This window comes from Coregonus lavaretus (genome assembly GCF_964263955.1).
Source record: "Coregonus lavaretus genome assembly, chromosome: 39".
In the NCBI taxonomy this organism is placed as follows: Eukaryota; Metazoa; Chordata; class Actinopteri; order Salmoniformes; family Salmonidae; genus Coregonus; species Coregonus lavaretus.
In genome coordinates, this window is record NC_140026.1 from 23,359,041 (window position 1) to 23,381,608 (window position 22,568).

Below are 22,568 nucleotides of genomic sequence, written 5' to 3' on the forward strand. Positions count from 1 at the left end.
TCCCCCTGACAGAGCTGGTGTAACTGAGTCAGGTTTGTAGGCCTCCTTGCTCGCACACGCTTTTTCAGTTCTGGCCACACATTTTCTATAGGATTGAGGTCAGTGCTTTGTGATGGCCACTCCAATGCCTTGACTTTGTTGTCCTTAAGCCATTTTGCCACAACTTTGGAAGTATGCTTGGGGTCATTGTCCATTTGGAAGAACCATTTGCAACCAAGCTTTAACTTCCTGACTGATGTCTTAAGATGTTGCTTCAATATATGCACATCATTTTCCTTCCTCATGATGCCATTTACTTTGTGAAGTGCACCAGGCCCTCCTGCAGCAAAGCACCCCCACAGCATGATGCTGCCACCCCCGTGCTTCACGGTTGGGATGGTGTTCTTCGGCTTGCAAGCCAACCCCTTTTTCCTCCAAACATAACGATGGTCATTATGGCAAAAAAGTTCTATTTTTGTTTCATCAGACCAGAGGACATTTCTCCTTTGTCCCCATGTGCAGTTTCAAACTGTAGTCTGGCTTTTTTATGGCGGTTTTGAAGCAGTGGCTTCTTCCTTGCTGAGTGGCCTTTCAGGTTATGTTGATATAGGACTCGTTTTACTGTGGATATAGATACTTTTGTACCTGTTTCCTCCAGCATCTTCACAAGGTCCTTTGCTGTTCTGGGATTGATTTGCACTTTTCGCACCAAAGTACGTTCATCTCTAGGAGACAGAACACGTCTCCTTCCTGAGTGGTATGACGGCTGCGTGGTCCCATGGTGTTTATACTTGCGTACTATTGTTTGTACAGATAAACGTGGTACCTTCAGGCGTTTGGAAATTGCTCCCAAGGATGAACCAGACTTGTGGAGGTCTACAATTTTTTTTCAGAGGTCTTGGCTGATTTCTTTTGATTTTCCCATGATGTCAAGCAAAGAGGCACTGAGTTTGAAGGTAGGCCTTGAAATACATCCACAGGTACACCTCCAATTGACTCAAATGATGTCAATTAGCCTATCAGAAGCTTCTAAAGCCATGACATCATTTTCTGGAATTTCCAAGCTGTTTAAAGGCACAGTCAACTTAGTGTATGTAAACTTCTGACACACTGGAATTGTGATACAGTGAATTATAAGTGAAATAATCTGTAAACAATTGTTGGAAAAATTACTTGTGTCATGCCAAAACTATAGTTTGTTAACAAGAAATGTGTGGAGTGGTTGAAAAACGAGTTTGAATGACTCCAACCTAAGCGGATGTAAACTTCCGACTTCAACTGTATGAATGTTCCTTCACTGAACTAGCTGGAACTTCTCACTGCTAAACGCACTCCCTTTATTTTTTATTTGACTGGGTAGGCTTTCTACCTATTTGGCCATCAGGCTTTATTTGAGATTTATTGCATAAACCATGCTCTCCAATGGCAACTTTTCTGTCAATTTACTTGACCATTTTGGGATGCAACCCTCAGCCTGTGTGGATTCGAATGCACTCCTTTACTAAAGATTGTTTTACCTTCCTGGCACTGCTGTTGCAGATGCAGCTATTTTCAAGGGTCTACTTGCAATAACGTTTATTTTCCTTTGAAACTTGGCGTTCAACTAAGTCGCTCTGGATAAGCACATCTAAATGACAATGTCATGTAAATGTATAATTACACAGGCTCACGCATCTAATATCAAGACAAGTATAGGACTTATAATGACAATTTGGGCAATTCAAACAGCTAAGAGACTTCATGCTTGTTTGAAAATGTGGTCGTAGGCGCGGTATGGATGGTGTGACGCAATTGCGGAGCCTCGGGATACGCAGAGGCCAAATTGAGCTCATTTGTAACGATGTGGAGGGCTCCGTATTGACATGTTTGGTTTACGGGAGGTTCTGTATAAACGCACGCACTCCTTTACAACTTCCTTCACAACAGCGCTGCTCAGCGACGCGCAAGAAGTATGAATGCCCTGACTTCTGCAGAGGCCATATCACCCTTAATACTGCACAGCCAATGTAGACCTCAGATTGACCATGTAGAGCCTTTAAGACTTTTTAGTAACGCTTGGTCCCCAACCAAGTAAAAGGCGCTACATGGTCAATTCCACGTCTGAAGTGGGCGGACTGCATTTCCTGCATGCAGCCTCTACAGACGTCAGAGCTTTCAAACTTGCGTTTAGCAGAGCTATTGTGACAGAAGACGTCAAGGAAGTGAGTTTGTGTTTATACAGGACTAACTGCCCCCAAATATCAACCAATCATGTCAATGCGGAGCTGTAAGGCGCCCTGCACATTGTTACAAAATTTGAGGCGCACGGTGACGCTGGATTTGGCCTCAGCGTTCCTGCGGAGGCGCAGCAATTGCGTCACACTTTCCATAGGAAGCCTCCGACCACATTTTCAGATCAAACTTAAATTGCCTTTAACTCTATGGAAAGATGTGGCAACATTGTTTCAGCTGCTGCACACTTTCACCACCTTTGTCAAAGAGTAGGAGGGTCTTAGTTATGTGTACAATGAAAGCAAGTATGGGCAGACATAATTTTTAGGTGATGGGAAACTCCTTTGGAATCTTATTAGCGCCCATTGTGTATGTTGCCAATGCTACGTAAATGGGCCTCGGGGTGCGTACTGGGACTAGGAGAGCGCTCCTTCAACGAGTGAATAGGAGTCAATTGGGTGCTAGCTCAAAAACCCAACATTTGCATGAATTTCGTCAAGAAGTACAATATTACAAATATTGTATAGCTTTGGAATCGTGACATTACATACTTTCGAGAAAAATAGGCACAGTATGAAAAATGTATGCACTCACTAACTGTAAATCGCTCTGGATAAGAGCGTCTGCTAAATTACTAAAATGTAAAAGTTAAAATCTGACTGAGAAGAGATTCCGTGACGATGAGTTAGGGACCAGATGACGCAGAGGACGTGAACGCGATTGGTCGACAGTCTGCTGGGTGGGGCGTTAAACGTTCCTCCATTCATTGCCCAATGGGATTCCTATCTCCTCCTTTCTCTAATATCTCTGGTATGGGTAGCTGCAACCCAATATGGCGACCGGGGTCTGGGCGAGTGGGTGTGTCGAAAGGATACTGGGATGTTGCCACCCCCTTCTCAATGAAAGAGCGAGAGGGCCGGGGGGTTGGCTGTGGAGATTGGGACCCTCAAGGCTCAATAGTACATTGAAACTGGCTGGGAAACATCCGACTGGGAGGTGGGATCATGGAGACAGTGGAACACGTTCTATTTCAGTGCCAGAAAAATGGGAGGGAAAGGGAGCGATTGTTATTGGATTTGAGGAGCAATGGGGTTGAAGAGCCAAGATTAAGTGAACAGCTGGGTAAATCTTCAGGGGATGTATTGGGTAGGATTTAGACCTTCCCTGTCTCTGGTCCACACTACAATCCAGTTGGTAGCTGTAATGCACATGAAAATTGGTTGCCAACCGCCATAAAAAGAAATCCGCAGAAGTAGTGGTTGTGGGAGTGACGCACATTTGAGTGATAGCCAATTGGACCAATCTTTGTTCTCGGAAGGCTGGCTTTCCGGAAAATGTCAGCGGCAGCCGAGTGAGGTTCCTGTGCACGGTTTAGAGCGATAACCTAGCAAATTCATACTATCCAGTTGCACCAGTAGGTAAGTGATTGAGTGGCATTGAGTTACAGTCTGTTGGCATTGTTTTCGTGTAAAGTTTTAATCGTCGCCTTGCACGAATCAGTTAATATTGAAGGGTGCACGCATCAAAATAAATTGGCTAGCTAATAAACCATATTCGTTCACGTTAGCTAGCAAGCTAACTATACCAGCAAGTTACACCTGTGTGGTTATTTTGCAGGTCTCTCTCTGCAGAGCTGCGGGTGTACCGGGACGCTGCCGTGAGCATGGCGGACAGGGAGGAGAGGCGCTTCGCTGAAGTCCCCAGAGAGTCTGTCAAACTCATGGCCGAGAGTGCAGAAGTGGAACTCAGCGACGATGTGGCTGCTTTGCTGGTTGAAGATGTCTGCTACCGGCTTAGGGAAGCCACACAGGTAAACAATGAAACAGGTACCAAATCGATGTTTCAGTCATCAGCGCATGCCATTTGCAGTTGACATTTATAGGCAATACATTTAGTAAACAACCCTGTATCCCACTGCTGGCTTGCCTCTGAAGCTAAGCAGTGTTGATCCTGAAAGGTCCCTGGATGGGAGACCAGATGCTGCTGGAAGGGGTGTCGGAGGGCCAGCAGGAGGCACTCTTTCCTCTGGTCTTTAAAAAAGAATAACCCAGTGCCCCAGGGCAGGGATTGGGGACATTGCCCTGTGTAAGGTGCCGTCTTTCGAATGGGACGTTAAACGTGTGTCCTGACACTCTGTGGTCACTAAAGATCCCATGGCACTTATTGTAAGAGTAGGGGTGATAACCCCGGTGTCCTGGCTAAATTCCCAATCTGGCCCTCGTACCATCATGGCCACCTAATCATCCCCAGCTTCCAATTGGCTCATTCATTCCCCATCCTCTCCTCTGTAACTATTCCCTAGGTCGTTGCTGTAAATGAGAATGTGTTCTCAGTCAACTTACCTGTTAAGTGGTTAAAAAAAGGGTTAAATAAAAAACATTTTGTATTGAATAACAGTGTAATGAAGAAAACATTGTTGTAAGGAACAGCTACCTTGTGCTTGTCATAACATACTCGCATTGCTAGGTTGCCATAAAGTGTTTGTTTACATGACCTTTGACTGTTGTAAACACTCTAGTATGTCTACTCAATACAAATGCTGACACCTAGTGGTGACATTACGAACTGCATTTCAAAGCTTATTTGTGAACTTGTCAACAGTGCCCTTTCAGATTTACTTTGAGACAAAGTTTCATTAATTCAGCCAGCTACCCCTTGTGGTGGTTTAGCACAAACACTTGTGCATACTTATCCACTGCCATAGATAGGCATATCTTTAAGTGGTACCTAAGAAGGTAAACTAAATACGTTTTGTATTTACTGTCATATTTATAGAGGATATAGTTGATTTTTGATGGATATCCTGTAAACCACAAATAAAATGTTCTTAAATTATGTAAATTGTAATATTTTGTTAAGAAATCATCATTTAGAGTGTCTGTTTATCCTTTGGAGCACAAATTGTGTAAAACATTTTTTTTGTAAAACATTTTTTTATTCCAACTCGGCAGATGTATCGGTAATCGGTGACTTTTGCTTCCCTAAAATCGATATCGGACCCAAAAATACCATATTGGTCGGGCTCTACCACTGACCATCTGTCCAAGTCCCTCCACCACCTCTGAGCAAAGCAGCATCACCACAGCTTGGGCCAAGTGGCTACACACACACACACACACTTGCATGCGGCACACAAACACACAGGCGTGGAACACCACGCGCACACACACACACACACACATACATACACACACGCACGCGTACACACACCTCTCTTCCCTCACCGCTCTTCTCTCATTAGTCACAGGCGGTAGGGCTGCCGTTCCCCACCAATGGGAGGCCGTTCACATCGGGCATGAGGACCACCTCCCAGTCGGTGATGAAGCGTCAGAAAGTGAACCAGGGAGATGCACCCAACCCTGTGGTGTTTGTGGTCACGAAAGACACCAGGTACTGTCCTTAGCACAGAGTTCTGTCTGTATCTAGTAGCAGACAGCAATGGAGGATACTAATTAGATTCTGTCCTTTTTTGTTGAGAAATGTACAGAGTTGTACCCTGAGTGTACAAAACATTAGGAACATTGCTCTTTCCATGACGTAGACTGACCAGGTGAATCCCGGTGGAAAGCTATGATCCCTTATGGATGTCACTTGTTAAATCCACTTCAATCAGTAGATGAAGGGGAGGAGACCGGTTAAAGAAGGTTTTTTAAGCCTTGAGACAATTGAGACATGGATTGTGTATGTGTGCCATTCAGAGGGTGACTGGGCAAAACAAAATATTGAAGTGCCTTTGAACGGGGTAGTAGGTGCCAGGCGCACCGGTTTGAGTGTGTCGAACTGCAAAGTTGCTAGGTTTTTCACACTCAACCGTTTCCCGTGTGTATCAAAAATGGTCCACCACTCAAAGGACATCCAGCCAACTTGACACAACTGTGGGAAGCATCCCTGTGGAACACTTTTGACACCTTGTAGAGTCCATGCCCCGACGAATTGAGGCTGATCTGAAGGCAGAAGGGCTGCAACTCAATATTAGGAAGGTGTTCCTATTGTTTTATACCCTCGTTATATATGGAATACCTGACATAAAGGGATCAATCAGATCTCTATGGCAGTAGATTCAGTGGGGGAATTTGCCTTGACAAAGTTTTTTTTTTTTTTTTTTTTACCAAAAGTTTGCATTTGTTGATTCATGTGTAATATTGCATTAAACTAGCTTGAAGACGAGAAGGATTCACTTCTTTGCACCTGTGCACTTTGATATTAGACTCCTAGGTGTGCTTATGTGGATCTTGTCAGTCCTATAGCTAATTTACTGTGTTGTTTCTCTCCTCTCAAGGGCTCTGAGGAAACACCTGACCCAGTCTGAGATGCTGCGTGCAGCCAGAAAACCTCACCTCCCTGTCAGGGTCAAGCTGCCCTTAGGCCCCCGGCCCCTGGTACTGCCCATCATGCCATCCAGCACCAGCGAGCCCATCGTCCTGGAGGACTAAGGTGGGGCTGAGAGCCCCCCCCCCCCCCCCCCCCCCACACTGCAACACTGGCGCGCACCACCGCGCACCCACCTGCTAGGGCAGCAGGGCACGTCATACCCAGTAGTCGTTTTCTGTTGTCAGATTTTTTGTCTTCTGTTCTGTTACTTCGCAAAAGCTGACGTACTGCTCACCTCACACACACTTTAGTGACACTCACATGCATACTTTGCATTGAGTTCACACATATACATAGCACCATTACTTCTCTACACACACTTACACCCACTTACACGCGCTAGGCTTTGGGCTTTGTAGTATTTTATTCCGGCTCTTTTTGCTCAATTATTTCGCTCCTCTTTTTTTAATGGCAAATATTTTTAAATGTGTAATTTAAAATCAGAAATATTTCTCCTCCTGAAATAATGGTGTTAAAACACACTTTATTTTTTCCTCCAGATCTTATTTGTGTAAATATTTGCAGAATTTTGAGGGGGTGACACCTATTTGGTTGGGGACGGGTGGGTGAGTGGTTGTGGGAGGGCCATAGAAAGAAATATAAATACTAGAAGGGACAAAGTCCCTCAGACCACAGCAATTTGACTGAATGTCCATTCTAGGTATTCTAATTCTATTGGGAATTTTTAGCATGTTTCTTTGATTCTTTTTCTGGGAAAGTCTATTTAGATGAAGGTTTCATTCACATGTTCCATCATAGGTCTGGGAGGTTGAGGTAAAGTGCTTTGTATGACCCATCATTCAAGCATACTTGTCAAATAATCCGATTTTACTTTTTGACACTCATTCTGTTAGACTTTAATTTGCACCATCACCCTGCCCCTCTCCACACACCGAAATAAGAACTGACCCCCCCTATCGCTCCACAAGCCTATCAGAAGTTACGTTTGATGGGTTGATAGTGAGGAAACACATGCTGTTGACCCCTAGTAGTTTGAGCGCCGTTTTTTTCTAGTTGATTGTTGTCACAATCAATTTGAGTCCTGTCTTGTCTCCTATCACTTGATTGTCATGCTTGTTACAGCCATGTTTTACCCATCTGGAGAGAGAGACATTCTGGATCCTTCTCTGTAAAGCCTTTGGGGTGCGTTTTGGTTTTGACCCGCTAGAACGACTGCTCGAGTACAACGGTCTTGTATCATCAATACAATGGTAGTGGAGAGTAATGGTTTAGGAAAGGTAATGTAGGTTAACAGGATAGAAGAGATTCATCTCACGTAGGTTTGGAAGATATTCAAAAGTGTGTTCTGGATGCGGATCTGATGGTTTACTGTGGTTTGAGACATGCAGAATAGATGCTGTTGTCTTTAAGGCCCTTATTGTGAAAAATATGGGTTATTTTTCGTGAAGGAGACAGAATTAAGCCATAAACATTCAAGGTGTGTATAACTCTATTCTAAGATGGCCCCTGTGCATGTTGCCACCTGTACGTATAAAACATACTTTCAGATCCCCCACCCATAGACTAGGTCACAGCATTTATGACAATGGACTGTTTGGCTCTTGCTTTTGAATGGAAATGGAAAAATTATGTTACGAGCTGGTTGTCAGAATGTCGTTACTAAAGCAGCAATATGTATTGGCTTGGGTACAGAAGTCATGTTTTAAATGATATGATGATGGGAGAGGAATCTCCAGTGATGTCTCTACTTGTGGATTGATTTGGTTTGAATCTTTATTTTACCCTTTTGTGTTTTATGATGAAAGGGTGCGTTAGATTAAATCAATGCTTAATTGGATATTATTATAATTCCTCATACTCCCTCAGGTGTTGTGAACTGACAGCCAGTACTGAGGTAGAAATGAAGGATTTATATGCAAGTTTGGTCCCAATGTGGGCTTTTGTAATGTTTCTAAAACAAATTGTAGTGTTAAAATGCTTAGCGAAAATACTAATCTGAAGAAAAAAAACTTGGCCTATTGAAAACGTCAGTGTTTTTTTATATAAAACCTTTAAAAAAAGCTTGTAATTACTTCATATTTTGGAGAGGGTTAAAATACTGTACATGTGAACATTGCTCTCCGTCATTGAGTGGGATTGGGATGGGAGACGGGGGATGGTTGGCCATCAAAGCAGTTGGGAGGGATGAAGAGGGGGTTAGAATTTTGTATGTTGGGAGAGAATTATGCTACAATTAAACATTTTTTCTCAAGTGTTTTTTATTCCAATGTGTCTGTATCCTTTTAATGTATCTTGATAAGAAAATAAATAAAGATTTTTTTTCTTCGTGGTCGTATACACATTTCTCTTTTTCATGCCTGTACTTTTTCTGGGTGTGTATGAAATGCATTGTCCTCTAGTTGTCAGTGACAACAAATGTAAACACATGATTAAAATGTAATTACATCTCACATTAAATGTAATCCTATCAATTGAAACCTAAATTGTGAGGCATACATATGAGCCACATGATGGTGTTGGATTTATTTGTTTTTTAAAAATACTGTAACCCTAGCTAGATGAGTCCCCCAAACATGCAAATTGTATTTTATTAAATTCAAACACGGGCATTATCAATCATGATCACACAATATTGAATGTCACACAAAGGTTTATATTTTCCCCCAACAGAAAGCATTTAATTAACAAATTACACGGGTGAGAGGTTGACCTCCAACTGTGGTGTAAATTGACACAGAATGGGTGTTTATGTACTCAATGGGTTTACCGTTAGTAATCAGGGAAGTAATTGTTTATTGCGCCTGTGCGGCCCCTCTGATCTTGCCTACTTTGATATGGGGCCATTTCATCCGGCGCTAAAACTGCAACGTTGTCGCAGAGCTTCAACGCAATTGGCCGGTTGCTAATGAATACCAGCTACGTTGTATCTGGTTGGTGGATTCGAACGCCCACGGACTTTTAGGGTTGTACAGCTAAGCCTCATTTTAAAGGGAACGCGGGAGTGGGAACTTGATCAATATATTTTTTAAACTGTACACAGCGACAGATAGTACATGCGACTTCATAACAAAGAAAGCAGGATAGTATGTAGTCCACGTCTTTAGCGAAATACGTTTCCCTTTTTCCGCAATTTCTACGAATTGCATGTCGAAAACGTATACATCTAGAATTTGGTTTGGACATTGAGGTTGCGATCTAACAGGTGTTGAGTACTTCGAGGGAAATCTTACCTTCAATTCGCAACAATGTTTGAGGTAAACGGCTTGTGTGATACAGTACTTTGTTTCAGAAATAGTTTGTCAGTGTGATACTTAGTCTCGGTAGCATACACTGCTTTATTGCATTTTCTGAGTTAAAAAAAAGCCTTACACTTTATCCACTTTAAATTAGTCAGTTGTTTGTGGCAGCTGTTGAAATGCAGTATTCAGTCATGTAGATAGCCAGCCCAGATTCCGACTTTCATTCATTTATTCTCTAGTCGAACGGTGCTTTTCCAGAATGTGGGTAGGCAAAGTGCTGTATATGGCTTGTAAAATGTACTTCAATCCAGGGATGGATTATGTCGCTGTACTACTAATTATCCAGAAATGGTGAATCGAAAAGATTGGAATATTGTTTAAAGTAAACTGCCGTTTTCGTCAGCATGGTAGGTGTTGATAAAACAAGTTTACTGGAGAACGGAGACCAAGTAGAGACTTTTGGACAAGGTGGATAATTGTATAATATAAGGCAGTTTATTCAAAGGTAAAGATATCTGGAATCGCGTGCACGGACCCGTTCGTCAATCTCGTAGGGAGATATCTGAGAGAGCCCCGAAACATTGTGTGCTGACATTTTATACAATAAAATGAAGTAGGTTGATTCTAGTAGTTCTGATCTTCTGATTGGTCCTGATGAGTTGGGCGAGGTCCCCTCCAGGTTAGTATCACTGTTGCATTGGCTCTGAGTCGGGTTCTCTGTCTTCAGATGTTCAGCCTAAGAGAAGGGGATTTTTGTGTGTGTGTGTGTGTGTATGTGTGTGTGTGTGTGTGTGTGTGTGTATGTGTGTGTGTGTGTGGGGGTGTGTGTGTGTGTGTCCTCAGAGCAAGAACTCGTGAGTTGGAAGAACTGAGAGACCTATGGCGTGGGTGTTGTCCTTAGCCACCTGCTGATAAGGCTGACAAGATAGGACTCTTTTGTGCATTGTATTGAATACAAAGGCCCAACACAAAATGGGTCATGCACAAGATTTTAGTCAGACCAAGCTATAACATTATATATTTACTACGACAAATCCCTCTCTTCACGTCTCCCCAGAGACGTGACCAAGTAACAGTAAAGAAGGAAAACTTAAGACGTGACACAAGCTAACAGTGTATTTGGCAAAATAGGGAAAACTTTATCAGAATATAAAGTTTTAATTCCCCCTCTTCACGTCTCACAAGAGACGTGACACAAGCTAATAGTGCAATTGGCAAAATAGGGAAAACTTTATCAGAAGATAAAGTTTTACATTCCCCCTCTTCACGTCTCACAAGAGACGTGACAAAAAGCTTAAATGCTATTCATCATCCAGATATCCTTGGTCAGCATCGTCAATAGCAAGCAAAGGAAACATCTGACCGTTATCTGCAGGATGTGGATCAATAGCGGTGGTTATAATCCTGGTTGTCAGCGTCCGTATGCATGGAATGCAACAGCATCCACAAAGCACTAGAATTGCAGCAAAAACAGAGATGGATACAAGTATAGAAGAAACAAGCGTTTTATATTTACCAAACGCATCCATCCAAGAGTCCCACATTGAAGTATCCACCCCTGAGTGGCTCTTCATTTTGCCATTAAGAGTTCGTAACCCTTCCAGGGCGACAGTCAAGCTGCCATCTGTGGCTGTATTGTTGGGAATAAAGGTACAACATTGTTCACCAAACATAGCACATACTCCTCCTTTTTCAGCCAGGAGCATGTCGACAGCAATACGATTTTGGAAAGCCATGAGAGAGGTTGCAGCCAACTGGCCATGCACCTCCTCAAAACCTTGTTGTGTCCAATTGCCTAATTTTTGAACATGAATGTATGTAGTTAATTCTATCGACGTTTTTATTAATGGTATAACAGTCAGCACCCAAAAGACACTAACTGTACTCCATGTACCCATGTTCAAGGACAGTTTCACAGACAACAAAGAGAGAGTGTTCTTATCAGCCTGTTATGTGAAACAATCCATATCAGTACAGTGCTCCTCCTTAATGCATTCCTTCCAAGCTATTCATCACATACAGATCCAATTAAAAATAAAAGCCAACAATTTTATTGTGTCACTCTAAACAGAGTATAATCACCCTTAAGAATAACAGGATATGGAAATTAAATCACAACATTTAATGTTAATAAAAATAAAAATAATAATTTTAACCCTCTATTCCTCCCCTACACCTAACATGTACTGAGTTGGCTACCAGCCACCCAGGAATCCTTTACCTTCACATCAGGAAGAATAAACAATCACAGTGGTTAGTAAAAACATAAGGTAATAAATGAGCAAGAACTGAAAATAAATGCGTGTATGTATTTTACTAGGCAAAACATGGATCATCCAGCTTGGTCTCAGAGTCAGTAGCAGAGTCACCTGCATCATCCTGGGCCGGTAACAACAGCATCATACCTGACGCCTGCACCACTCCTACCACTGACCTCCTGAGACAGGGGACGATGCAAGCAGCACAACACATTAACAGCAAAAACACAATTACTAGGGTCAGAAATCCAGTAACCACCATAGAAGAGTACTCACCAAACCAATCACTCAGCCAGGAAATAAGGCAACATCCACAAAGAACAAGTATACCCATAGAGGCCATAACTTCACCCAGAATAGTCACAACAATAGTTTTCCATTTACCAAATATGTTATCAAACCAACCGTTTATGGAGCTATCAATACCAGAGTTCTCAACCAGTTCGTTCTCCAGCGTGGTGATGGTCACTCAAGCGCTTTGGTCACGGGCCCGTCCGGTGCTATATTGTTGGAGATGAAAGTACAGCACATATATCCAAACAGAACACAAACCCCGTCCCGCTCAGCCAAAAGCATATCTAAAGCTATTCTATTCTGCCATGTCATTAAGCTAGTTGCCGCTGTCTGCTCAGCTAATCCCTTTATTGCATCACGAGTGTGGTTTATAAATATTTTGCTGGTTATATTAAATATAATTTATCCAATCTACATTTTTATTAATTGTTTGACCACCAGAAAATACTTGATTCAAACCCAGCTGCGATCTGATTGTGGATCCCATCAATATATATCCTTTCATCAAAGGATCCCGGGAGGAGGTCCTACTTTCTATGTGACAACTCACCAGTCTCTGACACGTTTGATTGTTTGCGTATGTAGGTGAGTTCACAATCAGTTATCACCACACATCCATCAGATGTCAGCACGGGTCTGGTTTTTTGGCTCCTAAAATCCTCTGGCTGCAACAAAGAGGAGAGATTAGTCATGGTCTCTTTAGGTGTGACATTCTCTGTGTGGGAGCAGGAGCTAAAAGGCCCTACCCTGTATCCTATCCTTACTAGTCCTAGAAAAACAATTAGAATCCCCTTTGACTTCAAACTGAGGCAACCCAGGTCGGGATGACTTTGTTATCGGGGGAAACAGATAGTGCAAGTTACCATAAGACTCTTTCACCACATTCCCAGGTGGCTTGCATGGAGGAAAAACCTGACAGAGAGTTAAAGCCTGTCAAGGGGAACGGAGTAGTTGTTAACCCTGGTTTGGCTGTCCCACAGGCAAAACAGTCCTCTTTAGACATCGTTTTTGCCATATACTGAATCCATTCCAACCACAGGTTAAGATTTCTATACCCCGTTTCCACCTGTACTACTTCCTCCAGGTCTATAGTTTTGCACTATCTTTATCACAGCCCCGGTCTCACTACCTCCCTCAGAGAGGTTTACTCTAGAATTTCCCCTTTCCCTACGTCTAGCTGTCTCCTATGCCTTTTCAACTTGTGTTAGGTTAACTACCACTTCTGGCTGAAACAGGAGGGTCCGTGTGTGCTAGGAATATGGCCCCCACAATCAGACAGCTACCTACCGTCGGGAGACCTGTGAATCCCCACCCTTGCCCTGAGAACATGTCAGATGCCAGAGGCCAACCCATTGCTTTACCTTCTATCGAACTCACACAGGGATGATCAGACAGGGTAAGGGAATCTTCGTTAAGGAGCCAACCCCCGAGCCCTAGTGGTAATCGGATCTTTCTCCTAACTCTGTGTTTGTTTGTCAGGTGTAGCTGGTTTTGCCTTTTTACAGTGTGTGACATGGACCCAGATGGATCTCTCAGCTATTCTGCTGGCAAAGGCAGTACTTGGTAGGGCCCTTCCCGCCAGGCCTGATTCAGTCTCCTGGTTAGATAGAGTGGGTCACCTTCTACTTTAGTTCACCTGTGGGGCACAAAACCTCTGACATACAGGTGTGGTTAATAAACTATCATACAAGTTTTTAAAAAAAAATTTTTTTAAGTATTTTGTCCTCTCCTTCGTATATATTTAATATTTAATCCAACCATCCCCCTCTTTGACACATGATTTGGCCATGTGTCAATATTACCACCTACCTATTTTACCCTCAACTTAGTAAAATAAACTATCTTAAAGTCCTCCTCTCATGCCTTTAGAATTTACTAGTGTGGATGATTAAAATAACACCAGAATGTTAAAACAGAGTTCAGAGGCCATTGAAATCATTTAACGAACTGTTTATTCCCATAGTATACTAAACATTACCATTATTCTAAATATTTCATAAATGTTAGTTATCCCAAGTGTTCATTAAGTCCTCATGACATTCATTCTCATAAGAAATCATATATACCCCAAACTCAGCCAAAACCTAAAAAAATCCATAAAATTCACTGTGTGCACCTTTAAGACCTATAACCCTTGACCTGCTGAAAACCCTCCAAAATTGAAACAACAACATTTTACATTTTAGTCATTTAGCAGACGCTCTTATCCAGAGCGACTTACAGTTGGTGAGTGCATACATTTTTCATCCTGGCCCCCCGTGGGAATCGAACCCACAACCCTGGCGTTGCAAACGCCATACTCTACCAACTGAGCTACACGGGGCAATAAAACCTTGCCTGGAAATGCAAGACACAGATGACTATAAGCACGATTAGCAGTCATAGATTCTGTAGCACTCGATTGCTCCACATTGAACGGCCCACTTCATTCAGACAAATTATGCAGTAGTGCTGCTGTAGTAATAACAAAATAACACAAAAATAACAGCAAATATGATCACAAGAGGGGAAAAAACTAACACGCTTCACTTCAGAGTTCTGGTGCAGATAGGAACATGTTCTTTCCAAACTCTAAAAGCTAGGACTATGAATACTACATTTATCAAATACTCCAAGTGCAAGATATGTCCACAGTCCACTATCTTACCTAGATAGAAACAAATATGTTCTCAGAAATAAAAACTACCTCAGGCCAAACTGAGCTGCTTTGAACTTGTGGTCAAGTTCCTGGAGAATGTCAAGTTCGTGGCAGGGGAGTACTTCAAGTGTTTAAGTAACTATTGTTCACATTCACACTCAACCCAATCACTCACACACACACACACAAAAATACAATATATTCGCATAGTGGTCCTAAGGTTACTAATAGTATAGCCTGTACGACCTACAAGGACCAGCCTAGAAACACATTTGGGCCATGGCTGCCCTAAAGACACAGGTAGTAACATCTGGACCAGGGATAAAGCACACCAACCACTGGTCCACCAGAAACATAAGAGCCAAGCTATCAATAGGAAAATAAAAGGAAACCAAAAAGGAAACCGGAGGCATCAACTTTCACTGCATGACAAGCAGAAACATATTAAGCGTAAGGAGTCACTGGACTTTATTAACATCATACTAGGTGTGTTGTTTTCTATTTGAAAAGCCCAATTAAAAAACAACAACCAGACAGCCAGGTCATGAGGACTCCTGATTTCTCTCTTCCCCTTCTGCCTACAGTTTCTTAACTGGTGCCCTTTCCTTGCAGTAACTCCACGGTTCCTCACATTCTCTAGCAAAATGTCCCGTTTTGTCACAATTGTAACACTTCCACTCACTCCTGTCTCCACTATTACTATTTCCTTCTTGTCTGTCTTTGCTACCGTAACCTCTCTTCTCTCCTAGGTATTGACTAATAGTCTCACTGTCTCTAATTCAACACAAAACCCCATCATCCAATTAATTTTCATACCCATTACTGTCAATGCCAAATTAGGTTTCTCTGTTCCTGTTGAAGTGCTGAGTCAATAGTAGCCAATTCAAACACCTCACAATTTGGATCAAAAGGGTTCCTTAGTCTTCCCCCCACTAGAGTCTACTATTTCTCCCTCAAGGACTAATCACGCCTTATCTTCCTCTTTCTCACGCTCAAAGCTGGGGGATGGACTTCTCTCTCCTCTCTCCTGTCTGATGGATTGCATGTCTCTCTGAGACTATTACACAATTCAGTTATTTTCCCAACATACTCTCCGTAATCGGCCCATGGCAAAAGTGTCCTATGGGCATCCCCTGAAACCCACTGCCCTCTAACGGCAGCCCAAACCTTACTATTCCTGTCATGGGGTGGGTCATTCTTTCTACCGCTCTGGCCACGTCCTCTGTGTTCATGGCCTGTCTGCTAAATGGCATATTATTATTATTTCTGTATATATCTAAGGTTGCTGGGGCCCCTTTCATTCCCCGCCAATAGATTAGGTAAGGCTATCAGTGGGTACTGGCCCCCTCCTTTGGTTATATAATGGAGATTTCTTCTATTCCTGGATTCCATTTTAATTACATCAAACATTTCTCGTCCCCAGTAAATTCTGGGACCTCTTGTGAGGATTTGCCCCCCCCATGGTTGGTACTGTTAAAAATCCCTTAGCCACCTCTTCTATATTATAAGTCAATTTAACAAGTAATTCAAAATAGCTTCACACAACAACCCCTCATAAGGAGTGCCCAGCAGGAGTCCAATTCCTATCAGAAAACATACATACAAACATTCAGACACTCCCAATCTCTCCCAGGGGGAAAAAGTTCTTCTTCACCCTGGGTGAGATTGTTGTTCCCATAAGGGTTTCTTCATTGTGTTGTCAGGATTGGTTCTCGCTGCTCAAATCAGCTCTTACTTCAGACAATGGTCTGGAAGGAGTGGGGGCTGGAGTGCAGTGTGTTAGATGGTGCCAGGGTGCGCCTGATTTACCTCTGACCTGGACTGAGTGTGAAGTAACCTCCTTCACTTCGTACGGTCCAGTCCACCTGGGTTCCAGCCACTTTCTTTTGTGGACTTTCACCCTCACCCAGTCTCCCACTTTTACCTTCAGTGGCGCCGGATCTCCTGTCAGCTCCCCCTCTTGGACCTTGTGAATCTGTTTGGAGAGAGCTGCAGAAAGTTCCGTCAGTTTTCTCACAATTTTACAGATTGGTATTCAGTTTCATAAGTTTCACTATAACTTCCCATCACCCATTAACGCGTTATAATACATAAAAACACACAACCCAAAAAGCCAATTGGAATTACAATGCTTAATGTATTCAGGCTATCAAAGCGTCCTAGAACACATTCTCAGTTCGACTGCCACCCTTCACACAGCCTTATTTAGGCACCTTCATTATGTGAAGTCACAGAAGCAACTGGATCCCTTAGAGATTTTTTTTTCTCAGGTTAACTGCACCTTTCACACAACCATTTAAATGGAATGTTTTAAATGTGAAATTACAGAGATAGCTGGCATCTCCGAGAATTTAGTACCTCTGGTCAATTTCGGTGATTCTCCCCCACCTAATGATGGGTAAAATCTTATCCACTCATACGTCAAAACACACCTACCACACAACCTATCTATTAATAGGACCTTTTAACTGTGGAAACTCACAACCTATCAGGGATAGTAGTGACGGCCATGGCTATTTCAGTATATATATATATGTATATAGAATTTCGGGTAAGGTCCGACTATCTTGGTGTACTTAGCCCGTCACTGGCCGAGGCCAGCAATGTATTCTTGGTGCCAACACCGACTTATCTCAGGTGCCCCACCCTCGTACACAAAGAATTTTCAATAATTTATTATTAGGAATTATTTTGCAAAAGGTATTATTGTTTTTCAGTTATTCGAGTTATTATATATTTTCCCAAAAGGTATCAGAATCGCCCTTTTGGAACAATATATTAGCAAACCCGAGCGCTCCCAAAACAATCATCAATTTAATCCCAGGAATTATTTTGCAAAAGTTATTATTGTCTTTCAGGTACTCGAGCTATTATATATTTTCCCAAAAGGTATCAGAATCGCCCTTTTGGAAGAATATATTAACAAACTCAAGCGCTCCTAAAATAATTATCAATCTAATTCTAGGAATTATTTGCAAAAGTTATTATTGTTTTTCAGGTATTCGAGTTATTATATATTTTCCCAAAAGGTATCAGAATCGCCCTTTTGGAAGAATATATTAGCAAACTCGAGCGCTCCTAAAATAATTATCAATTTAATTTTAGAATTTAGGGAAATACCAACACCACAAGAGGGAAAAAGTACAAGTCAGCTTTTAGCGCAGCGGCTGCATAACAGGCAAAATAGGACTCGGTGGTCCTCTTAAAAGTTATCAACTAGTTAGTCTCATGAAACGGCCAATCTTACACAACATTCAGGTTAACATTTTCAACATTTACATTTTGCATTTACATATCAACATCAACACACGAATTCAGTTTGAGTTCCTCACAGTACATCTAGTTGAGTGCCAAGTCAACCATTGCCCGACTATCTGAACTTGTATTTTTATTTTATTTTATTGATTCTCCTCAAGGAGACTCCCAGTCGTTTAAACCATTCAACTGGCGTCTAGTCGGGAGAACCTTTTCTGGACTTGGATTCTCACGGAATTAACTCAACCCGACTATCTGAATCTTTTTATCAAGTCACCAGATCCTTCTCTTGTGGATCAAATAAAAGGGTCCATTTCTTGTGAACCAAAACCTCTGTAATAGCTCCTCACTAGAGAGCCACACTTCAACAGAAAATAAAAGTCGGTCCTTCTCTTGTGAACCACTGTAACTAGACTTCTTCTCTTAGAGTCACATTTCAACAGTAAAAACCTAAGATTTCAGATATCAACAGTAAAAATAAAAGGGTCCTTCTCTTGTGAACCAACACCTCTGTAACTAGACTCCTCACCTAGAGAGTCACATTTCAACAGTAAAAATAAAAGGGTCCTTCTCTTGTGAACCACTGTAACTAGACTCCTCTCTAGAGAGTCACATTTCAACAGTAAAAACCTTAAGATTTCAGTTATCTTTACATATGTGCCTTTTGAGTCATAATAGATATGTTATAAATTTAACAGTAATCCATACTCACGCTCAGTACTACTGATCTTAATTTTGGTTTATCCTATAATACAATATGCAGATTTTGTTTTAACAGGTTCTGCTTACCTTTGTATTGACGGCCGTCTAGATCAGTTTCCTGAGGCGAGCTGGATTCCCGGCTGCTCCTGCGAACAGGTCACCCGTCCTTTCTGATCCGTCTCTTACTTGTCTCCTTTCTCTATCAACTTTCTATGGACCGAATTCAGAGAAGAAAACCATCCTCTGCTACCAATTTTGTTGATAAAACAAGTTTACTGGAGAACGGAGACCAAGTAGAGACTTTTGGACAAGGTGGATAATTGTATAATATAAGGCAGTTTATTCAAAGGTAAAGATATCTGGAATCGCGTGCACGGACCCGTTCGTCAATCTCGTAGGGAGATATCTGAGAGAGCCCCGAAACATTGTGTGCTGACATTTTATACAATAAAATGAAGTAGGTTGATTCTAGTAGTTCTGATCTTCTGATTGGTCCTGATGAGTTGGGCGAGGTCCCCTCCAGGTTAGTATCACTGTTGCATTGGCTCTGAGTCGGGTTCTCTGTCTTCAGATGTTCAGCCTAAGAGAAGGGGATTTTTGTGTGTGTGTGTGTGTGTATGTGTGTGTGTGTGTGTGTGTGTGTGTGTATGTGTGTGTATGTGTGTGTGTGTGTGTGTGTATGTGTGTGTGTGTGTGTGTGTGTGTGTGTGTGTGTGTGTGTGTGTGTGTGTGTGTGTGTGTGTGTGTATGTGTGTGTGTGTGTGGGGGTGTGTGTGTGTGTGTCCTCAGAGCAAGAACTCGTGAGTTGGAAGAACTGAGAGACCTATGGCGTGGGTGTTGTCCTTAGCCACCTGCTGATAAGGCTGACAAGATAGGACTCTTTTGTGCATTGTATTGAATACAAAGGCCCAACACAAAATGGGTCATGCACAAGATTTTAGTCAGACCAAGCTATAACATTATATATTTACTACGACATAGGCTAATACTTTAGCGCATTTAATTCAATGAAAATGTGACAGCCAGTGTTGTCGAATCCAATGGTTTGCATTAGCTAGCCTAGCATGCTGACGAAAACGGCATTGTAACTCAACTAAACTAGCAGTATTTCAATCTTCTCGACATAAAATGTTGGATAATTAGGAGTACAGCGCCCTCTCCCATCCCTGGATTGAGGTACATTATCTGAGCCATATCTCGCCCCGGCTCCGCGGTGTCCTGATCATTGCAGCCTGCCATTCAGACCTTACAGGGAAATGTAATTACAGCGACCATGATCTGAATCTTTAGGCTATCATGTGGATAGATCAGATTAGCATGTCCTTTTGTCAGCCTACTCTTGTTTTTTGACATTGCGTGATTTTGCTGTCATTAGTGTCTTCACCTACACAATACACTGAGATCCAGTATTGCTAGAGTACTGTTGAATTTTGACCTTGCCTCTAGACCCAGTTTTTCATGGGCCTAAATAGTCTAGGCCTACCATCCAAATAATAATTTAGCCCTGATATTAAATATGCCTTTCTCCTCAGACCAGCAGTGACAACCTGCCCATGTTCTCCTACCAAGATGAGGGGATAGATGACCTGTGCCCAGGGGAGCAGGGCTCAGCTGGTGTTGGGGGAGACATGTCCCTGGCTGAGGCCCACCTTCCCCTAGTAGAGTCTCCCTCTCTCCCCCTGATCCCCTGGAAGTGTTCCACCCGCTACAAGACAGAGCTCTGCAGCCGCTATGCTGAGACGGGCTTCTGCATGTACGCAAAGCGCTGCCAGTTTGCCCACGGCTTCCATGACCTCCACGTGCCCTCCCGCCAACTCAAGTACAAGACGGAGCTGTGCCGCACCTTCCACACGGCAGGCTACTGCGCCTACGGCATCCGCTGCCTGTTCGCCCACAATGCCATGGAGCAGCGCCCCACCCGCCACCTCAACATCCCCTGCCGTACCTACCGCTCATTCGGCGTGTGCCCCTTCGGCAGTCGCTGCAACTTCCTGCACATTGAGAGTGACGGTAGCGGCAGCTTCAGTGGTGGCGGCCTGGAGTCTCCAGACAGCGCTGCTGAGGATAAGGTCCCCATTGCCAGGCCCCAACCATACACTCAGGGCTGGAAGCCCCGCAGGGCCCTGTGCCGCACCTTCAGCTCCTTTGGCTTCTGCCTCTACGGCACCCGCTGCCGCTTCCAGCACAGCCTGACCAGCAGCATCAGAGGCCCTGACTCCACCACCCAGGGGGGTGACTGCACTCCTCAGCTGTCCGGTGGGAGAGCCCTGTCCACAGCCTCAGACATGTTCTCCTCCTCACCCTGCTCATCCAACCCCTCCTCGCCCCCCTCTGGACTACCCTCCCCGGTCTGGCCAGACGACTCGTCTCCCCTGACCACCCTGCTGAACGAGCCCGTGGCCCACAATGCCTTCACCTTCTCCTGCCAGCTGAATGATCTGCTGCTGCCTTTGGCCCTCAGACTCCAGAAGCTGGAGAACAGCCAGGCCATGGCCGCTGCCTGCACCATGCAGGATGTGTGCGAGAACAAGCCATGGTCACTGTAGTCAAGACCACAGTATTTTTGTTGTAATGTATAGTGTATATAGTCATGTATACTGTATATAGGGATTTGCTATGCGCTTGGAAGCCATATGCGTCAATGTATTTTAATTGAGGGGGTTGGGCTGAGTGTCGGTTTTGGTGTTCCATGCGTTAATCTTCCATGATAGTTTGGAGAAATGTTGGGACTGTCCTGCACTACATTTGTATAGCCTCTGTTGATTTTATCAAATTATTATAATTTTTTTACAATGAGTTTTGACTCACCCATCTCTATATGTAAATTAGGTTTTTAACTATTTGAATCAGTTATCAATGTTGGATTCATAAATGTCATGTCTAAGTTTTTCAATAAAATTTATTGTGACACTTCTGCCTCAAAGGAACTTAAAAAAAAATATATATATATATACACACACAGTTGAAGTCGGAGGTTTACATACACCTTAGCCAAATAAGTTTATACTCAGTTTTTCACAATTCCTGACATTTAATCCTAGTAAAAATTCCCTGTCTTAGGTCAGTTAGTATCACCACTTTATTTTAAGAATGTGAAATGTCAGAATAATAGTAGAGAATTATTTATTTCAGCTTTTATTTCTTTCATCACATTCCCAGTGGGTCAGAAGTTTACATACACTCAATTAGTATTTGGTAGCATTGCCTTTCAATTGTTTAACTTGGGTCAAACGTTTCGGGTAGCCTTCCATAAACTTCCCACAATAAGTTGGGTGAATTCTGGCCCATTCCCCCTGACAGAGCTGGTGTAACTGAGTCAGGTTTGTAGGCCTCCTTGCTCGCACACGCTTTTTCAGTTCTGGCCACACATTTTCTATAGGATTGAGGTCAGTGCTTTGTGATGGCCACTCCAATGCCTTGACTTTGTTGTCCTTAAGCCATTTTGCCACAACTTTGGAAGTATGCTTGGGGTCATTGTCCATTTGGAAGAACCATTTGCAACCAAGCTTTAACTTCCTGACTGATGTCTTAAGATGTTGCTTCAATATATGCACATCATTTTCCTTCCTCATGATGCCATTTACTTTGTGAAGTGCACCAGGCCCTCCTGCAGCAAAGCACCCCCACAGCATGATGCTGCCACCCCCGTGCTTCACGGTT

General features: G+C 42.9%; 2 protein-coding genes across 3 annotated transcripts; both read left to right on the forward strand.

The window, feature by feature from the left end:
• Positions 1–3,338: 3,338 nt before the first annotated feature.
• On the forward strand, positions 3,339–8,857 carry LOC311113029 (metastasis-associated protein MTA2-like). Of its 2 annotated transcripts, none has more exons than XM_084156153.1 (4): positions 3,339–3,608; positions 3,822–4,000; positions 5,432–5,580; positions 6,470–8,857. In XM_084156153.1, the coding sequence occupies exons 2-4, from the start codon at positions 3,854–3,856 to the stop codon at positions 6,621–6,623; spliced, it is 450 nt and encodes a 149-aa protein (XP_084012279.1). In that variant the 5' UTR covers positions 3,339–3,608; positions 3,822–3,853; the 3' UTR covers positions 6,624–8,857. The 2 variants fall into 2 exon arrangements, with proteins under 2 accessions (XP_084012279.1, XP_084012278.1); XM_084156152.1 differs by having other exon boundaries at positions 3,341–3,608; positions 3,808–4,000.
• A 910-nt stretch (positions 8,858–9,767) lies between these two features.
• On the forward strand, positions 9,768–21,488 carry LOC311113001 (uncharacterized protein; the record flags this gene model as incomplete). Its single annotated transcript, XM_084156122.1, has 2 exons — positions 9,768–9,776; positions 20,441–21,488. The coding sequence occupies 2 exons, from the start codon at positions 9,768–9,770 to the stop codon at positions 21,452–21,454; spliced, it is 1,023 nt and encodes a 340-aa protein (XP_084012248.1). The 3' UTR covers positions 21,455–21,488.
• Positions 21,489–22,568: the final 1,080 nt, after the last annotated feature.